This window comes from Phyllobates terribilis, unplaced genomic scaffold (assembly GCF_046119375.1).
Source record: "Phyllobates terribilis strain yellow unplaced genomic scaffold, ASM4611937v1 Scaffold_12__6_contigs__length_324123572, whole genome shotgun sequence".
Taxonomy (NCBI): domain Eukaryota; kingdom Metazoa; phylum Chordata; class Amphibia; order Anura; family Dendrobatidae; genus Phyllobates; species Phyllobates terribilis.
Genome location: NW_027362772.1, coordinates 131,783,186 through 131,808,990, shown reverse-complemented (window position 1 = coordinate 131,808,990; position 25,805 = coordinate 131,783,186). Strand labels below are relative to the sequence as shown.

At 44.7% G+C, this 25,805-nt stretch overlaps 1 protein-coding gene across 1 annotated transcript in view; it reads left to right on the top strand.

Moving 5' to 3' along the window:
* Window positions 1–25,805, top strand: part of LOC141172272 (cytoplasmic phosphatidylinositol transfer protein 1-like) — a 199,627-nt gene that overhangs the window by 136,693 nt on the left and 37,129 nt on the right. The window contains exons 4-5 of the mRNA XM_073656288.1: window positions 14,639–14,646; window positions 25,186–25,257. Coding sequence (XP_073512389.1) covers window positions 14,639–14,646; window positions 25,186–25,257 — 80 coding nt within the window. The remainder of the gene's footprint in view (window positions 1–14,638; window positions 14,647–25,185; window positions 25,258–25,805) is intronic.

The window sequence follows — 25,805 nt, the reverse complement described above, 5'->3', positions numbered from 1 at the left end:
AATCTGCAGTAATTCTATTATTGCCTGAAAGGGACACAGTGCTAAACAGATTTTCTTTACAGAAAACCCTATACCTTGCATGTACCATGGCATTGTAGCATTCATTTAGACAAATGTTACCGCGAATAGCTTACATTCGTAAAGTAAAGGTCCAATTTATATTTAAATAAATAGCAAAATTGTCATTGCAGACATTGCAGAGCTATGGTTATAAGCGTTTGGCAGAAGGAGTGAATGCATACGGCACTAGAAATGATTGTGAAGAAACGTCAAGTTGCACTACAAGCAGAGATTTCTCATACAGAGATCTCTCCAAAATCAACAAATATGAATATCTCTGTAATGGAACGACACACTGCAAAATGGAAAAAAGTGTCAGGATCATGAGAGCTCAGGAATTTTACCTTGGTATCTATCTCAATTTTTTGTACAAGTGACCATGTCCTCTTTACAGTGGTGGCCAAAAGTATTGGCACCCCTGCAATTCTGTCAGATAATACTCAGTTTCTTCCTGAAAATGATTGCAATCACAAATTCTTTGGTCTTATTATCTTCATTTAATTTGCTTGCAAGGAAAAAACACAAAAGAGAATGAAGCAAAAATCAAATCATTGATCATTTCACACAAAACTCCAAAAATGGGCCAGACAAAAGTATTGTCACCCTCAGCCTAATACTTGGTTGCACAACCTTTAGCCAAAATAACTGCAAACAACCGCTTCCGGTAACCATCAATGAGTTTCTTACAATGCTCTGCTGGAATTGTAGAACATTCTTCTTTGGCAAACTGCTCCAGGTCCCTGATATTTGAAGGGTGCCTTCTCCAAACTGCCATTTTGAGATCTCTCCACAGGTGTTCTATGGGATTCAGGTCTGGACTCATTGCTGGCCACCTTCGAAGTCTCCAGTGCTTTCTCTCAAACCATTTTATAGTGCTTTTGGAAGTGTGTTTTGGGTCATTGTCCTGCTGGAAGACACATGACCTCTGAGGGAGACCCAGCTTTCTCACACTGGGCCCTACATTATGCTGCAAAATTTGTTGGTAGTCTTCAGACTTCATAATGCCATGCACACGGTCAAGCAGTCCAGTGCCAGAGGCAGCAAAGCAACCCCAAAACATCACGGAACCTCCGCCATGTTTGACTGTAGGTACCGTGTTCTTTTCTTTGAATGCCTCTTTTTTTTTCCTGTACACTCTATGTTGATGCTTTTTCCCAAAAAGCTCTACTTTTGTCTCATCTGACCAGAGAACATTCTTCCAAAACGTTTTAGGCTTTCTCAGGTAAGTTTTGGCAAACTCCAGCCTGGCTTTTTTATGTCTCGGGGTAAGAAGTGGGGTCTTGCTGGGTATCCTACCATACAGTCCCTTTTCATTCAGACGCCGACGGATAGTACGGGTTGATACTGTTGTACCCTCGGACTGCAGGGCAGCTTGAACTTGTTTGGATGTTAGTCGAGGTTCTTTATCCACCATCAGCACAATCTTGCGTTGAAATCTCTCGTCAATTTTTCTTTTCCGTCCACATCTAGGGAGGTTAGCCACAGTGCCATAGGCTTTAAACTTCTTGATGACACTGCGTACGGAAGACACAGGAACATACAGGTCTTTGGAGATGGACTTGTAGCCTTGAGATTGCTCATGCTTCCTCACAATTTGGTTTCTCAAGTCCTCAGACAGTTCTTTGGTCTTCTTTCTTTTCTCCATGCTCAATGTGGTACACACAAGGACACAGGACAGAGGTTGAGTCAACTTTAATCAATGTTAACTGGCTGCAAGTGTGATTTAGTTATTGCCAACACCTGTTAGGTGCCACAGGTAAGTTACAGGTGCTGTTAATTATACAAACTAGAGAAGCATCACATGATTTTTCAAACAGTGCCAATACTTTTGTCCACCCCCTTTTTTAGGTTTGGTGTGGAATTATATCCAATTTGGCTTTAGGACAATTACAATTCTTTTTGTATTTTTTCATTGAAGACAAATTAAATGAAGATAATAATACCAAATAAGTTGTGATTGCAATCATTTTCAGGAAGAAACTGAGTATTATCTGACAGAATTGCAGGGGTGTCAATACTTTTGGCCACCACTCTAAGTAAATGAGGCTATATAGTAGTCCCCTGCACAGACTTGAAGGAGCATCCAATGCTTATGTAGCAATGCAGCCCTTTCATTCTGAGAATTATGAGGGTCTTGAAAGTTGGAATTCTACCACTGAGGAAGTGGTGGCATATGCTAGCGATATGGCAATCCTTCCATAATGTGTATTACTGCAGAGTTTCAGCAATAGAGCTGGACAGTCTTCTCATTTCTAATAATAACTTAAAGAAGTTACTGTGAGCAGACTGTTCATATCACTTTTTAGGCTGCGCTTCATTACTGGACATAATTAGTGTTGAGCGAGTATGTTCTGTCCGAGTATGCTCGGGCTGAGCTCCGAGTATTTATAGCTGCTCGGTGATATGGTTGAATCGCTCCCGTGAGCATGATTTGCGACTGTTTGGCAGCTTTATTACATGTGAGGAATGTGTGTAACACGGGCACTTTAGATGCAGCGACACAGAAACACAGAACAGCCAATACGGGGTTAATAAACAGCTGAAGTTTATAATAACAGGGTAAATTTCCACGCAGGGAGTATCAGGGGAAAAACAAGGGAAAAGCATGTAAAAATCTATCACTGACAGTTCACAGTTTAACTGGATGTAGCAGAGTCAAACCGGTTATAATCAACAGTTTTTTTCACTTAGCTGACTCTCGCTCCTCGCAAGGCAGATGCACGCTGATGCTGTGTTGATTTTTCAGGCGTCCCCGCCCAAACAATGCTCTGTCTTCTGGCGGCAGCGGGCGGTCTCCGGTTTTACCCGCTGAGCCCCTAGTCCATAACACGGTACCTCACGTGCCCGGCTCCACCGACCCTGCGTCTCTTCTCTAGTCGGCCTGACTTCTCCGTTCCACTGCACTCAGCTCTTGCTCCCAGTCCTGGAGCCAGGAGCCTGGACCCTCTCACGCTGCTCTGCTGAGCCGGATCCAGCTCCGCTTTCCCGCGCAAAATGTACTCGTCTTTTCTGCCCTCTAGTCACACCAGGAGTCTCTCTGTCACCTGACCTCCCAGCTCTCTCTCTCAACACACACCCCGCTTCCCTGTCACATGACTCCTCTGCTTGCAGTCTGTCTTCCCCCTGCAACAAGAGGTACGGACCCGGCAGTTTCGGATCCCTTGCTCTGAAAGTACTTACACCCCGGTCTTCCCCCTTACACTCCCGCTCTCTTTTAACTCGCCATTTCACGGGCGAGAGTTCCTTCATCAAACGTTCACATTGTTGGACTTCCTGGACGATACGGTACCATATGAATTGATCTTGTTCGTAACGGTGAGGAGGCACTCCTGCTGTTGTCCGTTCTGACCGGCGTAACTCAGTTTGACCGATGGGGGGTGCAGGGTCACTCGGATTTCCAATCTCCGCCTGCCCGGTGGCTTCAACCGATGTTGTTCCCTCGCCGCCTGCACTGGGGACTGCAGGTAATCGAGTGCTGGGGCTCGGAGGTAGAATAAACAACTCTTCTTCGTCCACATCATGGCTTGGGGCAACTGTGACAGGTCCCTCTCTAGAAGCAGATGATTCTTCTCCACCCTCATCATCTTTAGACAGACAGGGTCACAGCATACTACGATGAACAAAGTACCCCCCGGACTCTTGGTGGCTCGAACACTGGCCACCGTCCAGGGTGGCAATGTTATAGTGCGGTGTGTTAATCTGGGCGAAGATGATCTCACACTCCCTCCCAGGGCGGAAATAGCCCAGATTCTGGGAATGCCTGAATAGTTGGTGCGACCTGATGTGGTACAGCTGTCCGTTGTACGAGGAGACCCCTGGACTCTGGCGGTCATTGTGCCGCCAGAATCCCATCGGGCTAGTGCGAAGGGGGGACGAAGAATCCTAGAACGAATGCGGGCTGAATTGATGGGACTTACACCTCAACAGGTGCAGCAGGTTGAGGAGGTGCTGGAGCGGTACCAGGAAGTCTTTGCTCGCCATGAGGATGATTTTGGTTGCACCGAAGCCATTACCCACGAGATTCCCACGGGGAGCGCTGCCCCAGTGCGGGAGAGATACAGGCAGATACCTCCCCAGATGTTTAAAGAGGTTAAGGAGATGTTAGCCCATATGTTACAGAATGGTGTGATACGGGAGAGTCAGAGTCCGTGGGTGGCCCCGATTGTCCTGGTCTGGAAGAAAGATGGGACCCTGCGGTTCTGTGTGGACTATAGACGGCTGAATGCCTGTACAGTACGGGACTCTTACCCACTACCCCGAATCGAAGAGTCCCTGTCGGCCTTAGGGAAGGCAAGATACTTCTCCTCTTTGGATCTGGCCAGTGAGTACTGGCAGGTGCCCGTGGCCAAACATGACCGTGCAAAGACAGCGTTCATATTACCCATGGGACTGTTCGAGTTCAATCGGATGCCCTTCGGCCTGACTAATGCCCCCGGGACGTTCCAGCATCTGATGGAGAAGTGCCTGGGCGATTTGAACTTCGAGGCGACACTGATTTACCTTGACGACATAATTGTCTATGCCGCCACCTTCGAGGAGCACCTCCAGCGACTGGAGCAAGTACTGAGTCGCCTACAGAGTCATGGCCTAAAGGTGAAGCCCCAGAAGTGCCACCTGTTCCGCAAAAAGATCGAATATCTCGGTCATACTGTGTCCGGTGAAGGAATCAGGCCCACCCAGGAAAAGGTGGCCGCCGTACATGGAGTGGCCTACCCCGAAGACAGTGAAGGACGTTCGGGCATTCCTGGGACTTGCCGGGTACTACCGAAGATTCGTGAAGAACTTCACCTGCATAGCCAACCCATTGGTGGAGCTACTTAAGGGAGTGCCGGTGGGCTCCAAGAATCAAGCGATTCGGTGGGGAAGCAGCTAGGAAGAGGCCTTCCGTGCCCTAAAAATGGCCCTGACCGAGGCCCCAATACTTGCCTATGCGGATTTCTCCCAACCCTTCATACTCCACACTGATGAGAGCCTACATGGTCTGGGAGCCATGTTATCCCAAGTACAGGAGGGGAAAGAGCGCGTGATTGCGTACGCCAGCCGCTCCCTTCACGACTCCGAGAGGAACCCAGATAATTATAGCTCTTTCAAATTAGAGTTGCTGGCCCTGGTTTGGGCGGGGACGCCTGAAAAATCAACACCGGCATCATCGTGCATCTGCCTTGTGAGGAGCGAGAGTCAGCTAAGTGAAAAAAACTGTTGATTATAACAGGTTTGACTCTGCTACATCCAGTTAAACTGTGAACTGTCAGTGATAGACTTTTACCTGCTTTTCCCTTGTTTTTCCCCTGATACTCCCTGCGTGGAGATTTACCCTTTTATTATAAACTTCCCCTGTATATTAACCCCGTATTGGCTGTTCTGTGTCCTGCATCTAAAGTGCTCATGTTACATTTGGCGTAGTCGGCAGGATTTGCCCGATCTCTTTCAGCACATTCATTCCGAGGGTCACCAGGGGTCCACTTCCGGTTCCCCCTGCGACCAGGACGACTCCTTTTTTCCCCACATCTTTTCCACACACTCGGATCTTCATCCACACCACCCCTGCAACCGGGATGGGTAATTGATTAGCTGCCGTGAGTCTAATTACTGGTCCCCATTCAGGCTGCGCTATCTCAGGAAATCGCTGCTGGAAGCAGGCTTCTATCATCGTAGTCACCTGGGATCCCGTGTCAACCAGACAGTGAACAGCCCGACCGCTTATTTCGGCCCAGACAGTCGGGCTGCTGGAAACTAGGTCCTTGGGACTTCCTCTTTTTCTTTCCCCTTCCTCAGGCTCTATGCTGTGTCCCCCGAACACGGAGCCCGCTAGTTTAACGGCTGCTGCAACAGGGGCCGTCCTCGGCTAGCACAGCCCCTGGCGTAATGTCCTGCGCCTCCACACTTCCAGCAGGTCGTGTCTCTGTCTGTGTAGGGCTGCCTCACTTCTCTACAGAACTCTCCTGCAGGGGGGTCCTGAATTCAATTCTTTCCATAACTGGGGCAATCGATCTGGGTATCTCTGGTGTCGGGGCAGGGGTCTTCTTGAGACTGGACCATTCATCTTGCATCTCCTGTATCTCGTTTCGCATCTCTCGAGCCCATTCTGGTTCAGCTGCAGGCGGGGTGGGTACTTCATTACTCCGGACCATCCCTGCCAGGACCGTCACCCCCATCTCCTGCTCTCTCACACGTGCCTCTGCCCCCACTTCAAGAAAAATCATATGTGGGTTGGCGCGCAGGCGCTCCCGCAAGGCCTACTTTAGCTGCACATCCCTGAGGCCTGCCACAAACTGGTCCCTTAAGATCACTTCAGGGGGGGGCCATTCCCAAATTCCCCATGTCGTCTTTTCTAGTGATATAGGCATGCACCCTCTGTAAGGCATTAACATACTGCGTCACAGTCTCCCCCTCCTGCTGCACTTGGTGAAACAGTCGTATCCTCAGCTCTCCTACATTGGTGGGATCCCCATGCATTTCCTCCAGTATCCGCACCACTTTTTCTACAGTATCCCAGTCATGGGGAGGGCGGTACATCACGGATTGTCGGGCCTCGCCGTCCAGCGCCAAGTAAGGCTATTTCGGCTTGCATAGCTGGGGTCATCGGATGCATACGTAGCATACTCCTAACTCTCTCAATCCAGTCCCACAGCATCATATTGTCCCCGGTGAACTTTGGGAGATTGCTGAGCATGGCCCCCAGTGGCAAGCTAGATTTAGGGGCTCCCAGGATGGACTTCTCTGCAGTGTCTGTGTCTAACGACTGCATCCTGCCGACTACGCCAAATGTAACACAGGTACTTTAGATGCAGCGACACAGAAACACAGAGCAGCCAATACGGGATTAATAAACAGGGGAAGTTTATAATAAAAGGGTAAATCTCCACGCAGGGAGTATCAGGGAAAAAACAAGGGAAAAGCAGGTAAAAGTCTATCACTGACAGTTCACAGTTTAACTGGATGTAGCAGAGTCAAACCTGTTATAATCAACAGTTTTTTTCACTTATCTGACTCTCGCTCCTCACAAGGCAGTTGCCAGCTGATGCCGGTGTTGATTTTTCAGGCGTCCCCGCCAAAACAATGCTCTGTCTTCTGGCGGCAGCGGGCTGTCTCCGGTTTTACCCGCTGAGCCCCTAGTCCATAACACGGCACCTCACGTGCCCGGCTCCACCGACCCTGCGCCTTTTCTCTAGTCGGCCTGACTTCTCTGGTCCACTGCACTCGGCTCTTGCTCCCAGTCCTGGAGCCAGGAGCCTGGACCCTCTCACGCTGCTCTGCTGAGCCGGATCCAGCTCCGCTTTCCCGCGCAAAATGTACTCGTCTCTTCCTCCCTCTAGTCGCACCAGGAGTCTCTCTGTCACCTGACCTCCCCGCTCTCTCTCTCTCGACACACCCCCTGCTTCCCTGTCACATGACTCCTCTGCTTGCAGTCTGTCTTCCCCCTGCAACAAGAGGTACGGCCCCGGCAGTTCCGAATCCCTTGCTCTGAAAGTACTTACACCCCGGTCTTCCCCCTTACATGTGTAAGAAATAAACATTCCTCCCATGTAATAAAACTGTCAAACAGTTGCAAATCATGCACACGGGAGCGATTCAACCATATCACCGAGCAGCTATAAATACTCGGAGCTCGGCCCGAGCGTACTCGGCGAAAGGGTTAACAGAACATACTCGCTCAACACTAGACATAATCCATGAACTCAAATATTTTGATGATGTATCAGTTACTTCATTAAAGGGCCCATAGTGTCCGATGGGTTTACCTATTGTGTGCATCCTGGTGGTAGGATTCCCACAGAGCACCCATTAACGGTATAATGCTAGTATATGCCATTACTTTGTGATCAGTGGGTGTCCAATCACTGAAACCCCACCATTCCTGAGAATGAAAGGACCACAGTGTTGGCTTAGCAATGCATCTCCTTATAAGTTTTTGAGTTATTGGTTACACACGTGGTTGTGGAACCACTGTGCCACGGTCCAGGGAGAGTCTAGTGGAGCTTAACTAAGCAAACACCTGGTTCTTCACTAGATCCCCTGATGGTGTGGTTAGACTTGAGCCCTGGTGGACGCCAGGTGCTACTCCAGGACGGATCCCAAAGCCGTGGCAGCCAACTCCCAAAGGGGCAGGGAAGCAGGACCGGCCAAGAACTGGATAGCAGGAGGGATATGGGTAGTAGACAGATGCAGAATGAGGCTCAGGCAGGGCAGGGACAGGAAAACAGGACGGTCACAGGTACGGGATCACAGGTTCAGGTTCACAGGTGCTGTTTCAGATGGATCAGGAACAGAACTAGGCACAGGCATGATGGGATCGGGTATAGATACAACAGGATGGACAGGATCAGGTGCAAACAGGATGGACAGGGTCAGGTAAATGGGATGGACAGGATCCGATTCAGAGCGCACAGGTACAGGGACCGTACAACTGGATTACAGGAAACTCACTGATACTAACATTGTTAGACACCTACCATTTGGGGAAGGTGCCTTAAATACCCTATGTCTCCCAGACATTGGCTGGGGGCATTTTCAGAAGTGTGTGCAGCCCCTTTAAGAAGCAGGGAGCGTGTGTGAGTCCTAAGTATTCTCCCAGGAAACCTGCCTGCCATGCCGAGGCCCTGGGAGGAGACAAAGACAGCGGGGAGCGGAGCAACATGGGAAGGCACTGTCCTAACATTTACTTGTGCAGCTGTAAGGGTGGTGGACTGTGATGTCGCATTCCTACTCCTGAAGACACCAATCGCTTTATGTGTTGTATTGTAATGTGAATAATGTCTTTTGTCTTCTGTATATATTGTGTCATGTGAATTATAATGTATAGTAATATAATTTATAGTGTAAGGTATAGTGTTATAAAATAGGTAATTTACCATATAGGGATGTAGATAGTTGATGACACAGTAAGTTAGGAGCTAATGTTTGGGACTATCCCACAGTGGAAGGGGATAGGGTTAGGAAAAAAGTGACTGCTTCCTGCTATTAAGGGAAATAGGGTTTTGGAGTGTGAAGTGAGCAGTGCTGAAATTAAAGGGTGACCCTGATTGAGAGGAGAATGAAGAAGGAAGGATAGCATGATCCTGAGGAAAAGGGGCTGACGAGACAGAGTGGCATTCCAGAGGTGGGTCCTAGGAGAGGACACCTAAACACAAGAACTTAAGCTTCTAACTCAGAAGGTTACGGGCCCTGGCAGGACTGAGAGACTTGGACTATGGAAGGGTCCTGAGTGGTAGATCCAGGGCACCAGTAGTTGAAGAAATAGGATGTGGAACTGCTGAGCAAGTAAAGGAGACTTGAGAATCAGGACTCTAGCATTAAAGCTGGGTTGTGGGGAAGTAGGGAGTAACAGTGTGCCTTGAAAGTCCCGGAGTAAAGTACAGAGGAAGGATGCTGTGTGAAATAATGCTTCATACTGTAAAGGAAATGTCCATAAGACTTTGTACCCGTTATCCCTTGTATATAACTATTACCAAGTTACCGTTCAGTAAAGAGTTTATTTTGGAATGGTGGTTAGTGGTTACCAACATTGAACTGTAAAATATCCGGTCCTGGCAAGCCCGCAATACGGGCTTCTTGTGGCTTGAACGGGTGTAAGGCCCTCACAACAAAAGTTTACACACCCAGCCAGGACGCACACTTTATTGTAACGTGCCAGGGCACTGAAGATGAGTGCCTCGCCCACAGCTACCGTCCCGTACCACGTTTCACAGGGATTAGCAGCCATCCCTATTCAGGATGCTGAGTGGTTCTCTGCACTGCTGCTGTGCAGGGAAAAGCTGTAAAATGAACATGGCACTACACCAGCACTGTGGGCTCCGCAATCTTCATTTCAGCGGTGATCCAAAAGCATAAGATCTTATTGCCGGTTACTGAGCCAGGACCAGAGGGTATGTATGCATTATACATACTCCCAGCCAGGGCCCGTTTAGTCGGCATGGCCTCGATCCATACACTTCTATTCAGCGAGGCCGCGCCCATTGGCCGGGAGTATGTACAACTCATACATACCCTCCAGTCCCGGCTCAGAAACTGGCGAATCCCCGCAGCGCACAGTCCGTGCGCTGGGGGGGGTTCATAAGTCTGCAGTCAAACAGAGTGCCTGCAAACTTATCGGTTTGGACCAGACAACCTCTTTAATGATCATTGTTATAGCTTCAAAAATCCATTTAAATAAACCCTATATGTAGAAGAACGTTTAGTAAAGAGAATGGCGATAGCAGGAAAAGACCACAGTTTGCTTTATGCTCTGACGTGAGAATGTGAAAAGATAAGGTGTCTTTATGAGTTGTGTATATACTTCCATGGTTGGTGCCTTATAATGCTGTTATGTGTGCTGTATCCTCATCTTGTGATGTTGGGTAGACAACCTTCTGTGTTTTAAGTCTATATACTTTTATTAAATAGATGATATCACACGGTAGGGTCAATAAAGCATGCTCTGGAGGAAGACTAAACCTTACTCCTCCATAGAGAAACAAACGTGTTCTCATCAGTCACTATGTGTTCAGGTTATGCAAACAGCAAAGAAAAATGAATCTGAGTGCACCTGATTATTGTATATGCTTATGCTGATACTTTGCACTTTATTTGACATAATAAGCGTCATCCTTAGTGGCCATAAATATACAGTATATGACAAGGGCATAATATTCATTCAAGGACTCAGAGGTTGTAGTGATACCTGAGCCCTCGTGTCTAATGGGCCAATAGCCTCTTATATATATGTAGGAGTCACATGTGCATTTAATGACATGTAACTGTTGGGAAGCTCTAATACAGATATAGCATCATGTCTAAATGTCATCTACATGGTCTTCCAGATTTAATTAGAAACAGTGAAAAAAAAGATACATATTGAATTTACATATTTGATTTTACAGTATTCGCTATAGATATTAAAATTTTGTTTGTACGTATCATCTTCTTTTGTAACTCCAACAACCTTATGGCAAAGAGGATATAAACTCTCAAGAGCTCAATTCTTTAAAAAATACTACCCAGCTATAATGGTACAATTAGACATGCCGTTTTTGGTCAGTCAATGCACTTTAATGAGAGCAATTGACTATATAACAAGTAGTTTTGTGTTCATTCACTAGCCTGTTAACATAGGCTGATGAGAAATGATATTCCTATACATTTTGATATTGTGACTAATTTTACATTTTTAATCACCTGTCTAAAAGAAAATTAAATCACTCCTGTGAGTAACCAGAATTTGTAAAGCTTACCTATTTTCTTAAATGGATTCTCCAAGAAAGTATTAAAATGACCTAACTCATATTGCAGTCCATCCTATCGACATGTCAGGACGGGTTGTGGTCTGAAGAAGCACGGCTCCTAAGACAGAGTGTCTCAACTGACACAGGAGCTGTATCATAAGCACACATACCACAGCTGCTGGAGAAGTGCTGTGACAGGAGAAGAGATACATTTTATCCGTGGCTGTCTACGCATGGAGGACTGATTCTGGAGAAAAAATCCTTTGTGCTGAATCAGCCAAGGAGAAGATTTATTTCTACTGATGTCAAAGCCCTGCTCAGATCATTTAGGAATGTGTGCTTACAATACAGCTACTCTGTTGGTTGAGACACAGGTCTGCAACTGTGTTTTTTCAGACTGCAACGCGTCCTGATACGTGACTAGGATGGGATGCTGTTGAATTAAATGACGGGACATTTTATCAGATTCTTGGAGAACCGCTTGAAATCTTGGCTATTTAGCATTAGGACATAATTATGATTAGTAACAGAAATTTACGGTATTCTAACACAGGGATTCTGAAATCATCTGTCATCTACCTCTTGCTTGGTCATACTGTAGATTTAAATTGCGACTTTGTCCATGTATTATTTTATTGCTCAGTCTGTTCTCATTGACTCTTGTGAATAAGCACAAGTTCAGCGGGAAGTTATATAAAGACATAGGACCTGATTCATCAATTGCAATTTTTTTAAGTCACATTTCTTTTTAAATCTTGTATTTGCTGATCTTTATATTAGTGCCAAATTCTTTAAAATATTGCACACAGTTCATGAATTTGCCGCAAAATCAAAAATTCTTTTTGTTTTTTTGCTTTTAGACAGTTATTGCAACTTTTTTTATTTAAAAAGTTGCAAATCTGTGTCAAATTGAAAAATTCCTCCAGGTGCGCCAAAAAAATATGATATTTGGTTAAAGTCGCAGTATCTATCTAAATCATCTGGATAAGCAAAGTTGTCAAGGAAAAACAACAAAAAATAAATAAAAAAAGACCAACTTAATAATTGCCAAAAAACGTGTAGCAAATACTAAAACCACTAACAACGAGGATATTATTCCAGAAAACTGGAGAAGCAACAATAATATATTTAGCCCATTAAAGACTGCGAGTAACCAGATGACCAGTGAGAAAGTGTATAACTTAAGTGGAGATTCACTTTATGAATATAGCAATATCTATACATTTTGAGATATTATGGTAATAAAATTATAATTTAGATTATTTTGAATATTGGATCTTCTATCACAATGTTGCTTTACAGTTACACAGTTGATCAGTTTTGGTTTCCTTTTGTTCCTAATTATATGATTTTTGAACAAACACATTAATTACAAATACCTCTGGAACGATTGCTTCAATGTTCAGTCACGCAGGTCCTAACATACGGCTTGTAAAGTTTTAACCGTTCTTCTAAAACACCATCTCAATAAAGGCGCATGTAGATCTGCCAGCTTGCAGCATTAAATGACCTTCGATCGGCTACATGTAAGCCTACTACTAGCCTGTTTCGACAGGCCGAATACTCTTCCCATGTGCAAAGAACTATCGGTAAGGCTGAGTTCACCCGATGCGTATTTAATGCGTTTCCACGGCGTTTTTGCAGTTGCGGAAATGCCATGGAAACGCATTAAAAACGCATGGTAGAAGGGCAGCAATGTTCCCCAATTGAAATCCGCACGTGCTGTGCCCATGATGCGGATTTTTCAGCAGCGTAAACGCTGCGCTCAAAAATCCGCAGCATGTCAATTAATTTTGCGGAAACGCGGCGTTTTCGCCGCCATTGACTTGCATTAGAACGCGCCATTTCCGCAAGACTGCATCTGTACTTGCATAATTGGCGCGTTCTAATGTGCGGATGATACCCGGGTGTGGAGGAGAGGAGAGTCTCCTCCACACCCAGGTACCATTAAAAAAGCTGTAAAAAAAGAATAAAATAAAAAATAAATGTATACTTACCTTCTGTCGGCCCGCGCACTACTCCTTCTTGGTTCCCGGGAAATTGCAGTGAGTTGTAGGACCTGCGCTGACGTCAGAGTCATGTGACGTCGGCAGGTCTTTCAATTCAAAGTTGCCGGCGAGGGAGAATGGATTGAGCAGGACAGCGCGGGCCATCGGAGGTAAGTATATACACTCTCTCGGGTCACACTATATAAATCCATGTCGGCTGCATGGATTTATATAGTGTGACCTAGTTGTCAAGCACTTTCCAGGTGATGCTAAAATCGCCTGGAATGCGCTTGTCAATCCACATGCGGAAACGCATGTGAATGACGCTTCAAATCCGCATGTATTTGGCAGGAAAAACGCATGCACAATCTGCATGCGTTTTTTCTGCCAGGGAGATGCAGAAATGATGCAGAAATTTTATGCTTCATTTCTGCATCATGTGCACATACCCTAATAGACCGTTCTGTGCCTATCGACTTTTAGTGTTCTCGGCAGCACATATCCTAAATATCATAAACAAGTTTGAAGATCATTTCACTTGACGAACGAGCGTTTTGTTTGTTCATTGGGTGATTGGTAGCCTATTTACACTGTCTGAATATTGGAAAATGAGCATTCCTAGGAATTCTCGTCACAGTAATTTGCCGGGGAAGTGTACCCTATGTTTTTTTAAGGTGGGGTGTTACAGGAAGAAAACATATTTTGAGTACTTCCTACGTGGTAAAAGGAAAACACAAAAACAAGACAAAGTGAATAAGGGTATAGGTAGAAATGTATACTGCCTATGATTTCCACAGGTACAATAATGCAGACCTACAGTATTTAGTGTGTTTATATTACCATTAAAAGCAGTTATACTGGTTTTTATACCACTGGAATCCAAGTGTAGCTCAGTAAAATACTGAGTAAAATACTCAGTGAATACTTTTTCTAGTTACTGAGGCACAACCTAAATGTTTCTGACTGTCAGGTCTACTTGAGTAGAGCTGGATTTGAACACCCATGAAACAAACACCATGCTCAAATCGGAAGACGCTGCCCAACCGTTGGTTCTTCTGACCTGAGCTAGCTGCGTCATAGGCATAAATGAAGCAGTTATCTCAAGTCAGGAGATCCAATGGTTGGGCTGGGTCCTCGGGTCCAAGCGTGGTCCATGTTTCATGATGTGTGAAACTGGTCTAAGAGCTGGTGGTTCATAATCAGTATTGCACTAAGATTTAAAGCTTCTGGGTCACTTTTCACTAAACTATGTAATTTGCATGAAAAAGTGAATATAATTAAATGAAAAAGCAGAAGTGGAAGTTTTTATATTAGCAATATACTACTACATGTTTCTGATTCATTTCTTCTGTGTTTTTTTCCTCTTTGTTCCTGTCGACTGGCAAACAGAATACACGGTAAGTTCCACGATCCTATTTCCTATTTGTTTTGCCTTCGACTTTTCAATGTTATCAAGGCTTCATACTTTTAAATGGAATGTATCATCTATATTAGTTTTAATATTTTAAACCAGATGGTGATACATATTCTTTGTTCTATTTTTATTTATAGATTGTAGTTTTCTACTTTACGTTCTGTACATGATTATAGAGGTAGACATTTTTAGACATTTTGTCTGAGCCGTGGTTAACAGCATTTAGAGATATGCTTTATTGCTGCGACATGGACCATGGGCAGCATTAGACAGGAGCTGACTCATTGACTTCTATACTGGAGTTTTTTAGGCATGCTCTGTGAGCTGTGCAGAGGTCATTGTGCAGGGAGGGGGAGGAGGTGAATTGTGATTATCACTTATGCTAAATGGTGTGAACTTTTGACATTTATTGTTTAAAAAGGTGCACTCAGCCATCACTATCCTGTCTGTGATAATAATAAGATGACCTAAGCAGAACATCGAGTATGAGCCTAATATAAGGCTCTGTGGAAATTGCAAAATTTTAGATTTTTTTTTAATTATGGAATGTGTTATGGGAAAAAAAAACATTCCAAAAATAAAAAAAAATGCATTTAAGATAAAAAAAAATTAAACAGTAGGTAATTTTCTGATGATACATTTCTGTAAGCAACGTTGACACTGTAGCATACTTAACTTTTGATAAGAGATATAAAAGGAGTTGGAACAAAAAGGATATATTTTTTCTTTATTCTGCATCTGCCCTTTTGTGAAGGCTCTATCCCCACTATATACCTTTTTAATAAAAAATGGGACATATAAATTCCTTTGGTATGCCCCAAAATGGATACAGACCAGTTGCAATAAATGAGGTTGAAAGAGGCTGAATTTCCTGTAATCAACAGTAGGATATCACGATGGATAACAAGATAATATCTAGACAAATGTCTTAAACTTGCGCCAACTATCTTCAATGGAGAGCAAAGTAGTCTAAAACCAAGGCCTGGGGCCTCAATAACACAGGAGTCCCGATAACAACAGTTATACCTGGTACCCAATTTCTCTTTTGCTTGGAATCACCCGGGCATGTAAGAGAAAGGTTTCCTTCCCCCTTTTTGGGACCAGGGTATCAGTTTCCATATTGCATGGTGCTCAATAATGATATGCCTCAAAGACACACCCGAAGAAGAAAGCACCAGTAATTATGAGGTCACCATTTACAGAAATCTTAAAAGGAAAGTAACACTTTCTTACATATGCCAAACCTTTTCTATACAGACCCCAGTCCTTTATAGAAAACCAGACATTTTATACTTTGAGAAAGGTGCCTGTCCGGCACAGAAACGTGTTGGTATTAATAAAAACCACTTTGGAATCCCAAGGCTCTTCATTCCCGTAGTGCAGCCCGCCTAAATGTACCGGCTTCCATTTTTGCCACTAAACCCTTTATATAGGCACCAAATCAGAATCCCCCTGCTTACAGATCCAATTCCAGCCCCACACTTGTATGAAAGCTGCAGATCAAAACTTCTCTTCATGCAAATGACGCGCCCCCTGGGCCGTGGGGTACCCGGTGCCGGGCCGGTAGATGCTGGGGGTTGTAGTCACAGTGGCGGTGACCCGGTCCGTGACCCAGGGGGGTCAATCCAAGGAAATTTTATATGTTTAGGTGTTATTAAAGAGTCCGACTACGCCACCTGTGGAAAGCGGAAAAAGGGGGAAGCCGCCGCTGCGGAACAGTCCTCTGAAGCTGGTGGTATTGCAGCAAGGATGTTATGACTCCCCACAGGAAGAGTTAGCTTCAGGGCAGAGTGTGGATGTTGTAGGTTGTGCTGGGCATTATAGTGCAGGGAGTGTTGGTGCTGCAAGAAACACAGAGACAAGGTGGTGCAGTCCCAGGGTCTTTACTCACGATTATTGCAGTCCAAGTTACAGAGCTCAGTGTAACTGCCCACGTCGTGCTGCGTTTACTCAGTGAGGGGTTCAGTCCACCCTCAGATATCTCTGGAGTACTTAGCAGGACCCCCTTCTGTGTCTCCTCTCTGGCTGTCTCCCTGAACCTCATACCAAGTGTTCCAGTCCAGTATCTGCGGGCCTTGGCGGGCGACGTCCGTTCCATCCCCTGGGTCCTATGTAGTTACCTTCCTGGTGACTTGTATGGAATGTTGGCTACAGGTCTTGAAATACTGCAGCCTCCGGTTTCTAGTTAAGATGTGCAATCTTTTGCTAGTTGAGGGATCCGGTACCCTGTATGCAGCCTGACCCCTCCACCTCACGGTAGATGCGGGCGTACGGGTGGCCTTCTGCACGGCCCGTACCCCTAGGGTCCCTTCTTCCGTTCCTGGAGCCTTCCTGCTCCCTCTCCTCTCTTCTCTCCTTCTCCTCTCAGACTTGGGCCTCACTGTCCAGGCCCGCCTCTGGAGCAGAGCTCGTACAGAGCCTCTGCTCCTGTCACTTCTCCTCCTCTGACTGAACTCCTGATCTAAGATGGTTCCCTCTTTTATACAGCTTCCTTTTAAGTGCTCCCCTGATCTATGTCCTACACCCACACCCACTACATGGTTCCTCTTTACTGTGGTTCCCCCCACTCCAGCCAGGGATCAGGGACTGTGCTCTCCCATAGAAGCAATCTCGCCCTGCCCTCTGAAATGTGGTGTAGTGAATGCAGATGTTAGGGTCCTGAGCTGTACTCCTTCCTTACCTGAGAGTGAGATATCACACCTCTGGGTGAGATGCAGTACCTCTGTGGCGACTGAACCCTCAGGGGCGCCACACAAACCCTGGCCCTTTAGACAGACTCCAATCCTTTATGCTGATACCAAACAAGAACTTCCTATACCTAAGCCAAACCCTCAGTTTGTAGCATCTCCTGCCTTTTATACGGACTCCAGGCCAGACTCCTAGTTTATACCAACACCATACATTCCCCTCTGTATATAGACACCAGATCGCAGACACATCCCCCTATGTACATAAGTCATACTGAAGCACAGACTTTACCCTCCCTGTATACTCACCCCAGCACTTTAGACAAACCCAAGCTCTTCCTAACTCTTCTAACATACCTCAGTTGAGACCTTGAAAAAGGGCCCAGATCAGAACCCCCTCTGTACAAAGTCCCAGAAACCTCTTATGGTGTCTTGTTTGCAAACAGGTGTCCTAACTAGATCCCATCCCCCATTATTTACCAACCCCATATAAACCGCCCCCCCCTATTTAAAAGACCTCACACTTGTCTTCAGATTCAGTAGCCATATATTCATGTACACTCCTCTCCCCGTTCCTTCACTTTCCCCCTCTCCAAGTCACCCGGGAAGAGGAAGCACATGAACAGGAGGAGGTGAGTATATGGGACAACTTGGAGATTTGTCAGATCTTCTGGGAGTCTTGTAGATCTTACATATCTATCGGAGTATTCTGGGCATTACGGAACGGATGGCAAATATACTTCAAACAGATGGACCTTTCAGCCTAGAATATTTTCAGTCTCCTACGACTAGTAAACCTGAAATACAAGATGCTTTAAAAAGTTAGTTTACAGTAACACACAGAAGTTTAAAAACCTTACAAGAGGTAAATGTACACAAGGCAAGATAGTGATCATTGTGGATGTATAAACAAGCCATCTACATCTTGATTTGAAGGCTTCTTTCCAAAAGTCTTATTAAAGAGAGCTTGTTAGTGTGATTTATATGTCTAAACCAGGAGCAGTATGCTGAGTGTTAATACAATGCTTAACACACCCCTTGTAAAATGATCAGCCTGAATGTGATGCAGAATGACATGGAGATCAGCTGTATGCTGCTTCTAGTCAAGTGGGAGGTGCTGCAATGGGTACTAGTCATGGTCTCGGCATTGTTGGCACAACCACTCAGCTTTCAATGACATCTTGCCCAACTCAGCTTCAATGCTGGGTAGGATGACATCTTGCTTTGCTGGGCACCCAAGTGCTAGGACTTTCACAGTTCACGATGTTAAAGGGGTTTCTGGCCTTACGATAATTGATGACCTAATGAGAGCTCTAGAAATTTGTACTAATGAGCTCATTCTAGCCGGACAAACTGCAGCTGTTAAATAATTAAAGGGTGTCTGTCAGCAGGTATTTGATATATAATCTGAGAGCAGAATAACATAGTGCAAGAAAGCATGATTCCAGGGATGTGTCACTTACTGGACTGCTTGGTGTAGTTTTGATAGAATACCTGTTGTTTCTGATGTAGATATACTTCTGGGCTGTTATAACCCCACCCACTCCAATGGTGGGCGCGTGGTTACACAGATTAGCCTGACTGCTCTCCACGTGAGACATAGTCCTGTAGTAGTGTTGAGCCACCCCCGTAGTGTTCGGGTTCGGTTCGGTTCGTCGAACACCGGGATGTTCGAGGAACTGTTCGTCGAACTGTTCGTCGAACACCTTAGAACACCGTCGAACACCGTTAAAACCAATGGCAGGCAAACAAAAACACATAGGAACACATAGAAAACACCTTCAAAGGTGTCCAAAAGCTGACAAACTGCTCAGAAGACGCTTTCTTTAAAAAAGCCGGCCGGCAATTCAGCAGCGGCATACACCGGTACCCGACAATTTAGACATGAAGGAATAGAGCATCACACATAGATTAGATAGATAGAAACATGTCAGTCACATATCTATGAAGTACAGTGACAGTGTTGCTTACTGTACTTGTCATTTAGTGTAAAGGATTTATTAAAAAATATAATATTGTTTTCGTGCACCGTCTCTTTAAAAAAGCCGGCCGGCAATTCAGCAGCGGTACCCGACAATTTAGAATAGAAGGAATAGAGAATCACACATAGATTAGATAGATAGAAACATGTCAGTCACATATATATGAAGTACAGTGACAATGTTGCTTACTGTACTTGTCATTTACTGCAAAGGATTTATTAAAAAAAATAATAGTGTTTTCATGCACCGTCTCTTTAAAAAAGCCGGCTGGCAATTCAGCATCTGTACCCGACAATTTAGAATAGAAGGAATAGAGAATCACACATAGATTAGATAGATAGAAACATGCCAGCCACATATATACGAAGTACAGTGACAGTGTTGCTTACTGTACTTGTCATTTAGTGTAAAGGATTTATTAAAAAATATAATAGTGTTTTCGTGCACCGTCTCTTTAAAAAAGCCGGCCGGCAATTCAGCATCTGTACCCGACAATTTATAACAGACAGAATAGAGCTTCACACATAGATTAGATAGATAGAAACATGTCAGTCACATATATATGAAGTACTGTGACAGTGTTGCTTACTGTACTTGTCATTTACTGCAAAGGATTTATTAAAAAAAATAATAGTGTTTTCATGCACCGTCTCTTTAAAAAAGCCGGCCGGCAATTCAGCATCTGTACCCGACAATTTATAACAGACAGAATAGAGCTTCACACATAGATTAGATAGATAGAAACATGTCAGTCACATATATAATAAGTACAGTGACAGTGTTGGTTACTGTACTTGTCATTTAGTATTAAAATAAAGGATTTATTATTAAAAAAAATTGGCGTGGGGTTCCCCGTAATTTTAGTCTCTAGCGGAGGTTAAGCAGACAGCTGGGGCAGATGTTTGAAGCCTGGGAAGGGGGTAATACCCACGGAGCTTCCCAGGCTACTAATATCAGCCCCCAGCTGAATACCTAGCCTTTACTAGCTATTAAAATGGAGGACCCCCCTCAAAAAAATGACGTGGGGTCCCCCCTAATTTAATAGCTAGCAAAGGCTAGGCAGACAGCTGGGGGCTGATATTAATAGCCCAGGAAGGGAGCCATGAATATTGGCCCCCTCCCAGGCTAGAAACACCAGCCGTCAGCCGCCCCAGAAATGGCGCATCCATAGGATGCGCCAATTCTGGCACTTAGCCTCGCTCTTCCACGCTGCCCTGGTGCGGTGGCAGGGGGTAATAGGGTTGGGGTTGATGTCAGCTTATAATGCCAGCTGACATCAAGCCCAGGTTAGTAATGGAGAGGCGTCTATAAGACACCCCCATTACTAACCACATAGTCAAAGTTAAAAAAAAAACACAAACACCCAGAATAAAGTCCTTTAATTGAAATAAAGACACAATTCTTTATTGTTCTAAATTAAACCATACTTACCATCACGCCCATTCCAGCTGAAGCCAACGATCTCCTGCAATAAAAGAAAAATAATAAAGCAACCTCATCCTTACCTTTCCATGGTTCCCACGACAGCTTCAGCTCTGCTACATCAAGATGACAGGCTGGACCGCAGCAGAACGCTGCCATCCAGCCTGTCATCCCGCAGACACTGAGAAGCGCAGGCATGCTTGCGCTCCTCAGTGTCTGACTGTGACGGCATCCAGATGAGCCGACAATGAACTCTGCTCACCTCATGTACGTCACTGACAGCGTGGGAAAATTCTCCTGCACTCAGCGCTTCAGCGTGAGAATTTTCCCACGCTGTCAGTGACGTGCATGAGGTGAGCCGAGTTCATTGGACATGACCTCGGCTCATCTGGATGCCGTCACAGTCAGACACTGAGTAGCGCAAGCAAGCCTGCGCTTCTCAGTGTCTGCGGGATGACAGGCTGGATGGCAGCGTTCTGCTGCGGTCCAGCCTGTCATCTCGATGTAGCAGAGCTGAAGCTGTCGTGGGAGCCATGGAAAGGTAAGGATGATGTTGCTTTATTATTTTACTTTTATTGCAGGAGATCATTGGCTTCAGCTGGAATGGGCGTGGCGGTAAGTATGGTTTAATTTAGAACAATAAAGAATTGTGTGTTTATTTCAATTAAAGGACTTTTTTCTGGGTGTTTGTGTTTTTTTTAAATACTTTACTAGAAATTCATGGTGGTCATGTCTAATATTGGCGTGACCCCATGAATTTCGGGCTTAGGGCCAGCTGATAATGCCAAGCTGGCCTTAACCCCTTTATTACCCAGTGAGCCACCGCACCAGGGCCCTGGATGAGTTGGGTACAGCGCCAGAAGATGGCGCTTCTATGAACGCGCCATTTTCCGGGGCAGCTGCGGACTGCAATTTGCAGCGGGTGGGGCCCAGAAAGCTTGGGCCTCCCTGCGCTGCAGATTCCAGCCCCCAGCTGCCTAATTGTACCTGGCTGGACACAAAAATAGGGCGAAGCTCCACGTATTTTTTTTTTAAATTCATGAAATTCATGGAATAATTAAGAAAAAAAGGGCTTCCCTATATTGTTGTGTCCGGCTAGGTACAAATAGGCAGCTGGTGGTTGGGAGCAGCCCGTTCCTGCCTGCTGTACCTGACTGGACACAAATATAGGGCGAAGCCCCACATCAATTTTTTTTTCATTATTTCATGAATTTCCTGAAATAATTTAAAAAAAATTGACGTGGGGCTTCGCCCTATATTTGTGTCCAGTCAGGTACAGCAGGCAGGAACGGCTGCCCCCAACCACCAGCTGCCTATTTGTACCTGGCCAGACACAACAATATAGGGAAGCCCTTTTTTAAAAAAATTATTTCATGAAATAATTAAAAAAAAATTGACGTGGGGCTTCGCACTATATTTGTGTCCAGCCAGGTACAGCAGGCAGGGACGGACTGCCCCCAACCACCAGCTGCCTATTTGTACCTGGTTGGACACAACAATATAGGGAAGCCCTTTTTTTCTTAATTATTCCATGAATTTCATGAAATAATTTAAAAAAAAAATGCGTGGGGCTTCGCCCTATTTTTGTGCCCAGCCAGGTACAACTAGGCAGCTGGGAGCTGGAATCCGCAGCGCAGGGAGGCCCAAGCTTTCTGGGCCCCACCCGCTGCAAATTGCAGTCCGCAGCCGCCCCGGAAAATGGCGCGTTCATAGAAGCGCCATCTTCTGGCGCTGTACCCAACTCATCCAGGGCCCTGATGCGGTGGCTCACTGGGTAATAAAGGGGTTAAGGTCAGCTTGGCATTATCAGCTGGCCCTAAGCCCGAAATTCATGGGGTCACGCCAATATTAGACATGACCACCAGCTTTCTGCTGCGGTCCAGCCTGTCATCTCGATGTAGCAGAGCTGAAGCTGTCGTGGGAACCATGGAAAGGTAAGGATGAGGTTGCTTTATTATTTTTCTTTTATTGCAGGAGATCGTTGGCTTCAGCTGGAATGGGCGTGACGGTAAGTATGGTTTAATTTAGAACAATAAAGAATTGTGTGTTTATTTCAATTAAAGGACTTTATTCTGGGTGTTTGTGTTTTCTTTTAACTTTGACTATGGGGTTAGTAATGGGGGTGTCTTATAGACGCCTCTCCATTACTAACCTGGGCTTGATGTCAGCTGGCATTATAAGCTGACATCAACCCCAACCCTATTACCCCCTGCCACCGCACCAGGGCAGCGTGGAAGAGCGAGGCTAAGTGCCAGAATTGGCGCATCCTATGGATGCGCCATTTCTGGGGCGGCTGACGGCTGGTGTTTCTAGCCTGGGAGGGGGCCAATATTCATGGCTCCCTTCCTGGGCTATTAATATCAGCCCCCAGCTGTCTGCCTAGCTTTTGCTAGCTATTAAATTAGGGGGACCCCACGTCATTTTTTTGGGGGGGTCCTCCATTTTAATAGCTAGTAAAGGCTAGGTATTCAGCTGGGGGCTGATATTAGTAGCCTGGGAAGCTCCGTGGGTATTACCCCCTTCCCAGGCTTCAAACATCTGCCCCAGCTGTCTGCTTAACCTCCGCTAGAGACTAAAATTACGGGGAACCCCACGCCAATTTTTTTTAATAATAAATCCTTTATTTTAATACTAAATGACAAGTACAGTAACCAACACTGTCACTGTACTTATTATATATGTGACTGACATGTTTCTATCTATCTAATCTATGTGTGAAGCTCTATTCTGTCTGTTATAAATTGTCGGGTACAGATGCTGAATTGCCGGCCGGCTTTTTTAAAGAGACAGTGCATGAAAACACTATTATTTTTTTAAATAAATCCTTTGCAGTAAATGACAAGTACAGTAAGCAACACTGTCACTGTACTTCATATATATGTGACTGACATGTTTCTATCTACCTAATCTATGTGTGATTCTCTATTCTTTCTGTTATAAATTGTCGGGTATAGATGCTGAATTGCCGGCCGGCTTTTTTAAAGAGACGGTGCATGAAAACACTATTATTTTTTTTAATAAATCCTTTGCAGTAAATGACAAGTACAGTAAGCAACACTGTCACAGTACTTCATATATATGTGACTGACATGTTTCTATCTATCTAATCTATGTGTGAAGCTCTATTCTGTCTGTTATAAATTGTCGGGTACCGCTGCTGAATTGCCGGCCGGCTTTTTTAAAGAGACGGTGCATGAAAACACTATTATTTTTTTTGATAAATCCTTTACACTAAATGACAAGTACAGTAAGCAACACTGTCACTGTACTTCTTATATGTGTGACTGACATGTTTCTATCTATCTAATCTATGTGTGAAGCTCTATTCTTTCGGTTTTAAATTGTCGGGTACCGGTGCATGCCGCTGCTGAATTGCCGGCTTTTCATGTTTCACTGTTGGCACTGTTCCCATCGATTTGGGCAATCACTGTAATGCCACAACCACCATGGCTGTGGCATTACAGTGAGTGGCAGACAATCCCTGCATGATTGGTGCTCTAAATAGCGCCAGACATGCAGGACACGCTTTTGGTGCACGAACAGTTATCGAACATAACCTCGAACAGCCGAATTTTTTGCAAATCGTTCGGGTTCGTCGAACAACTCGAACACCACCCAAAACAGCTCGAATTTGAGATTGGCGAACAGTTCTAGTCGAACACCGCTCATCTCTATCCTGTAGTGATAATCTCCTTCTGATAAAACATTGAATGTATTGAAACTACAAAACACATCTAATAAGTGACACATCCCTGGAATCAGGCTCTCAGCTCCTACATTGTGCTGCTTTCAGATTAAATAGCAAAAACCTGCCGGCAGATTCCCTTTAAAATTAAATGATTAGGACAATTAAAGGTGGTGAGGGGTCCTCTCATCTACCAGGCCCCTCTGCTGTATACAGTATATGGTATGCCCGCACCTTTCTCTGTTTCAGCTCATTCTAAATAATATAGGTTGGCTAAGCAAGAAGTTCTTCTCAATAGCAGAATCAACCACATTCACCACCAAGATCAATAGTGGTCATTTTACAGGAGAGGCCACTCTTCACATATACTGCAATATCCTGCCATTTATCCAGTATCTGATCTAATATAATTGTATGTGTTTCTCTTGAGCAATGACGCTGTGCGTTATTTATAGAGCACACTTTATGATTCTATAAAACACAATGTCCCCTGTAAATGTAGCATTGGGACGCTCAGCGTGACACACGATTGTCCTACTGAGTGCACACTAAGATGTTCTGCATACAGACCAGGCTGTATACAAATATCCAGCCCTTTGTACTTCAATGTTTAGAGTATTTTATTAGAACTCCAGGAATGTTTAGTTGTGCTATATTTTTACTACTTGAACAGGATGGGAATGCAGTTCGCAGGAGAATTATTGATACAGTAAGTAAGACAAGTGTTTGGTGTTTTGTTTCCATAGTGCTCTTTTCTTCCAAAATTTCAAATCCGAATAGAAACCAAGTTTGAAAATAACAACGGCTGCAATGCACAGGTAAGAGTTCTCCTCCGTGTAAAGCATCAGAACCAGCGAACACGTAAACATGGAAAAAGTTGCCATCTGGGCTTAATAAAGTTCACTTTTTAAAAAAAAAAAAGTAAATTGGCGTTCTGCCTTCCTTTTATATTAACTATATATATAAATAAATAACTATATATATATATATATATATATATATATATATATACTGTATATATATATAATTTTTTAGCCACACTGTGATACTTGAGCTTGCAATAAAACACTTCACTACTTATGTATTGCTTTGTATTATGAACATAATATGAAGTCCTGCCTACGGGCTTTATAGGAGTACAAAGATGGTGGATCAGGGAGACTTGAGTAGGAAACGCAAACAGCACCACATAACATACATGTACGTATTCTACAGGAACAACACTCTGTACGTTACATAATTTTGGATTACAGATTACATTAGAATTTAAGGTGTAACATTTTTCCTTGTGGAGAGTGACTAGCCTGACATGCCAAGGTAAGGAGGCCTATAGGCCGAACAATGATCCTCTGGAAAATTAAATATT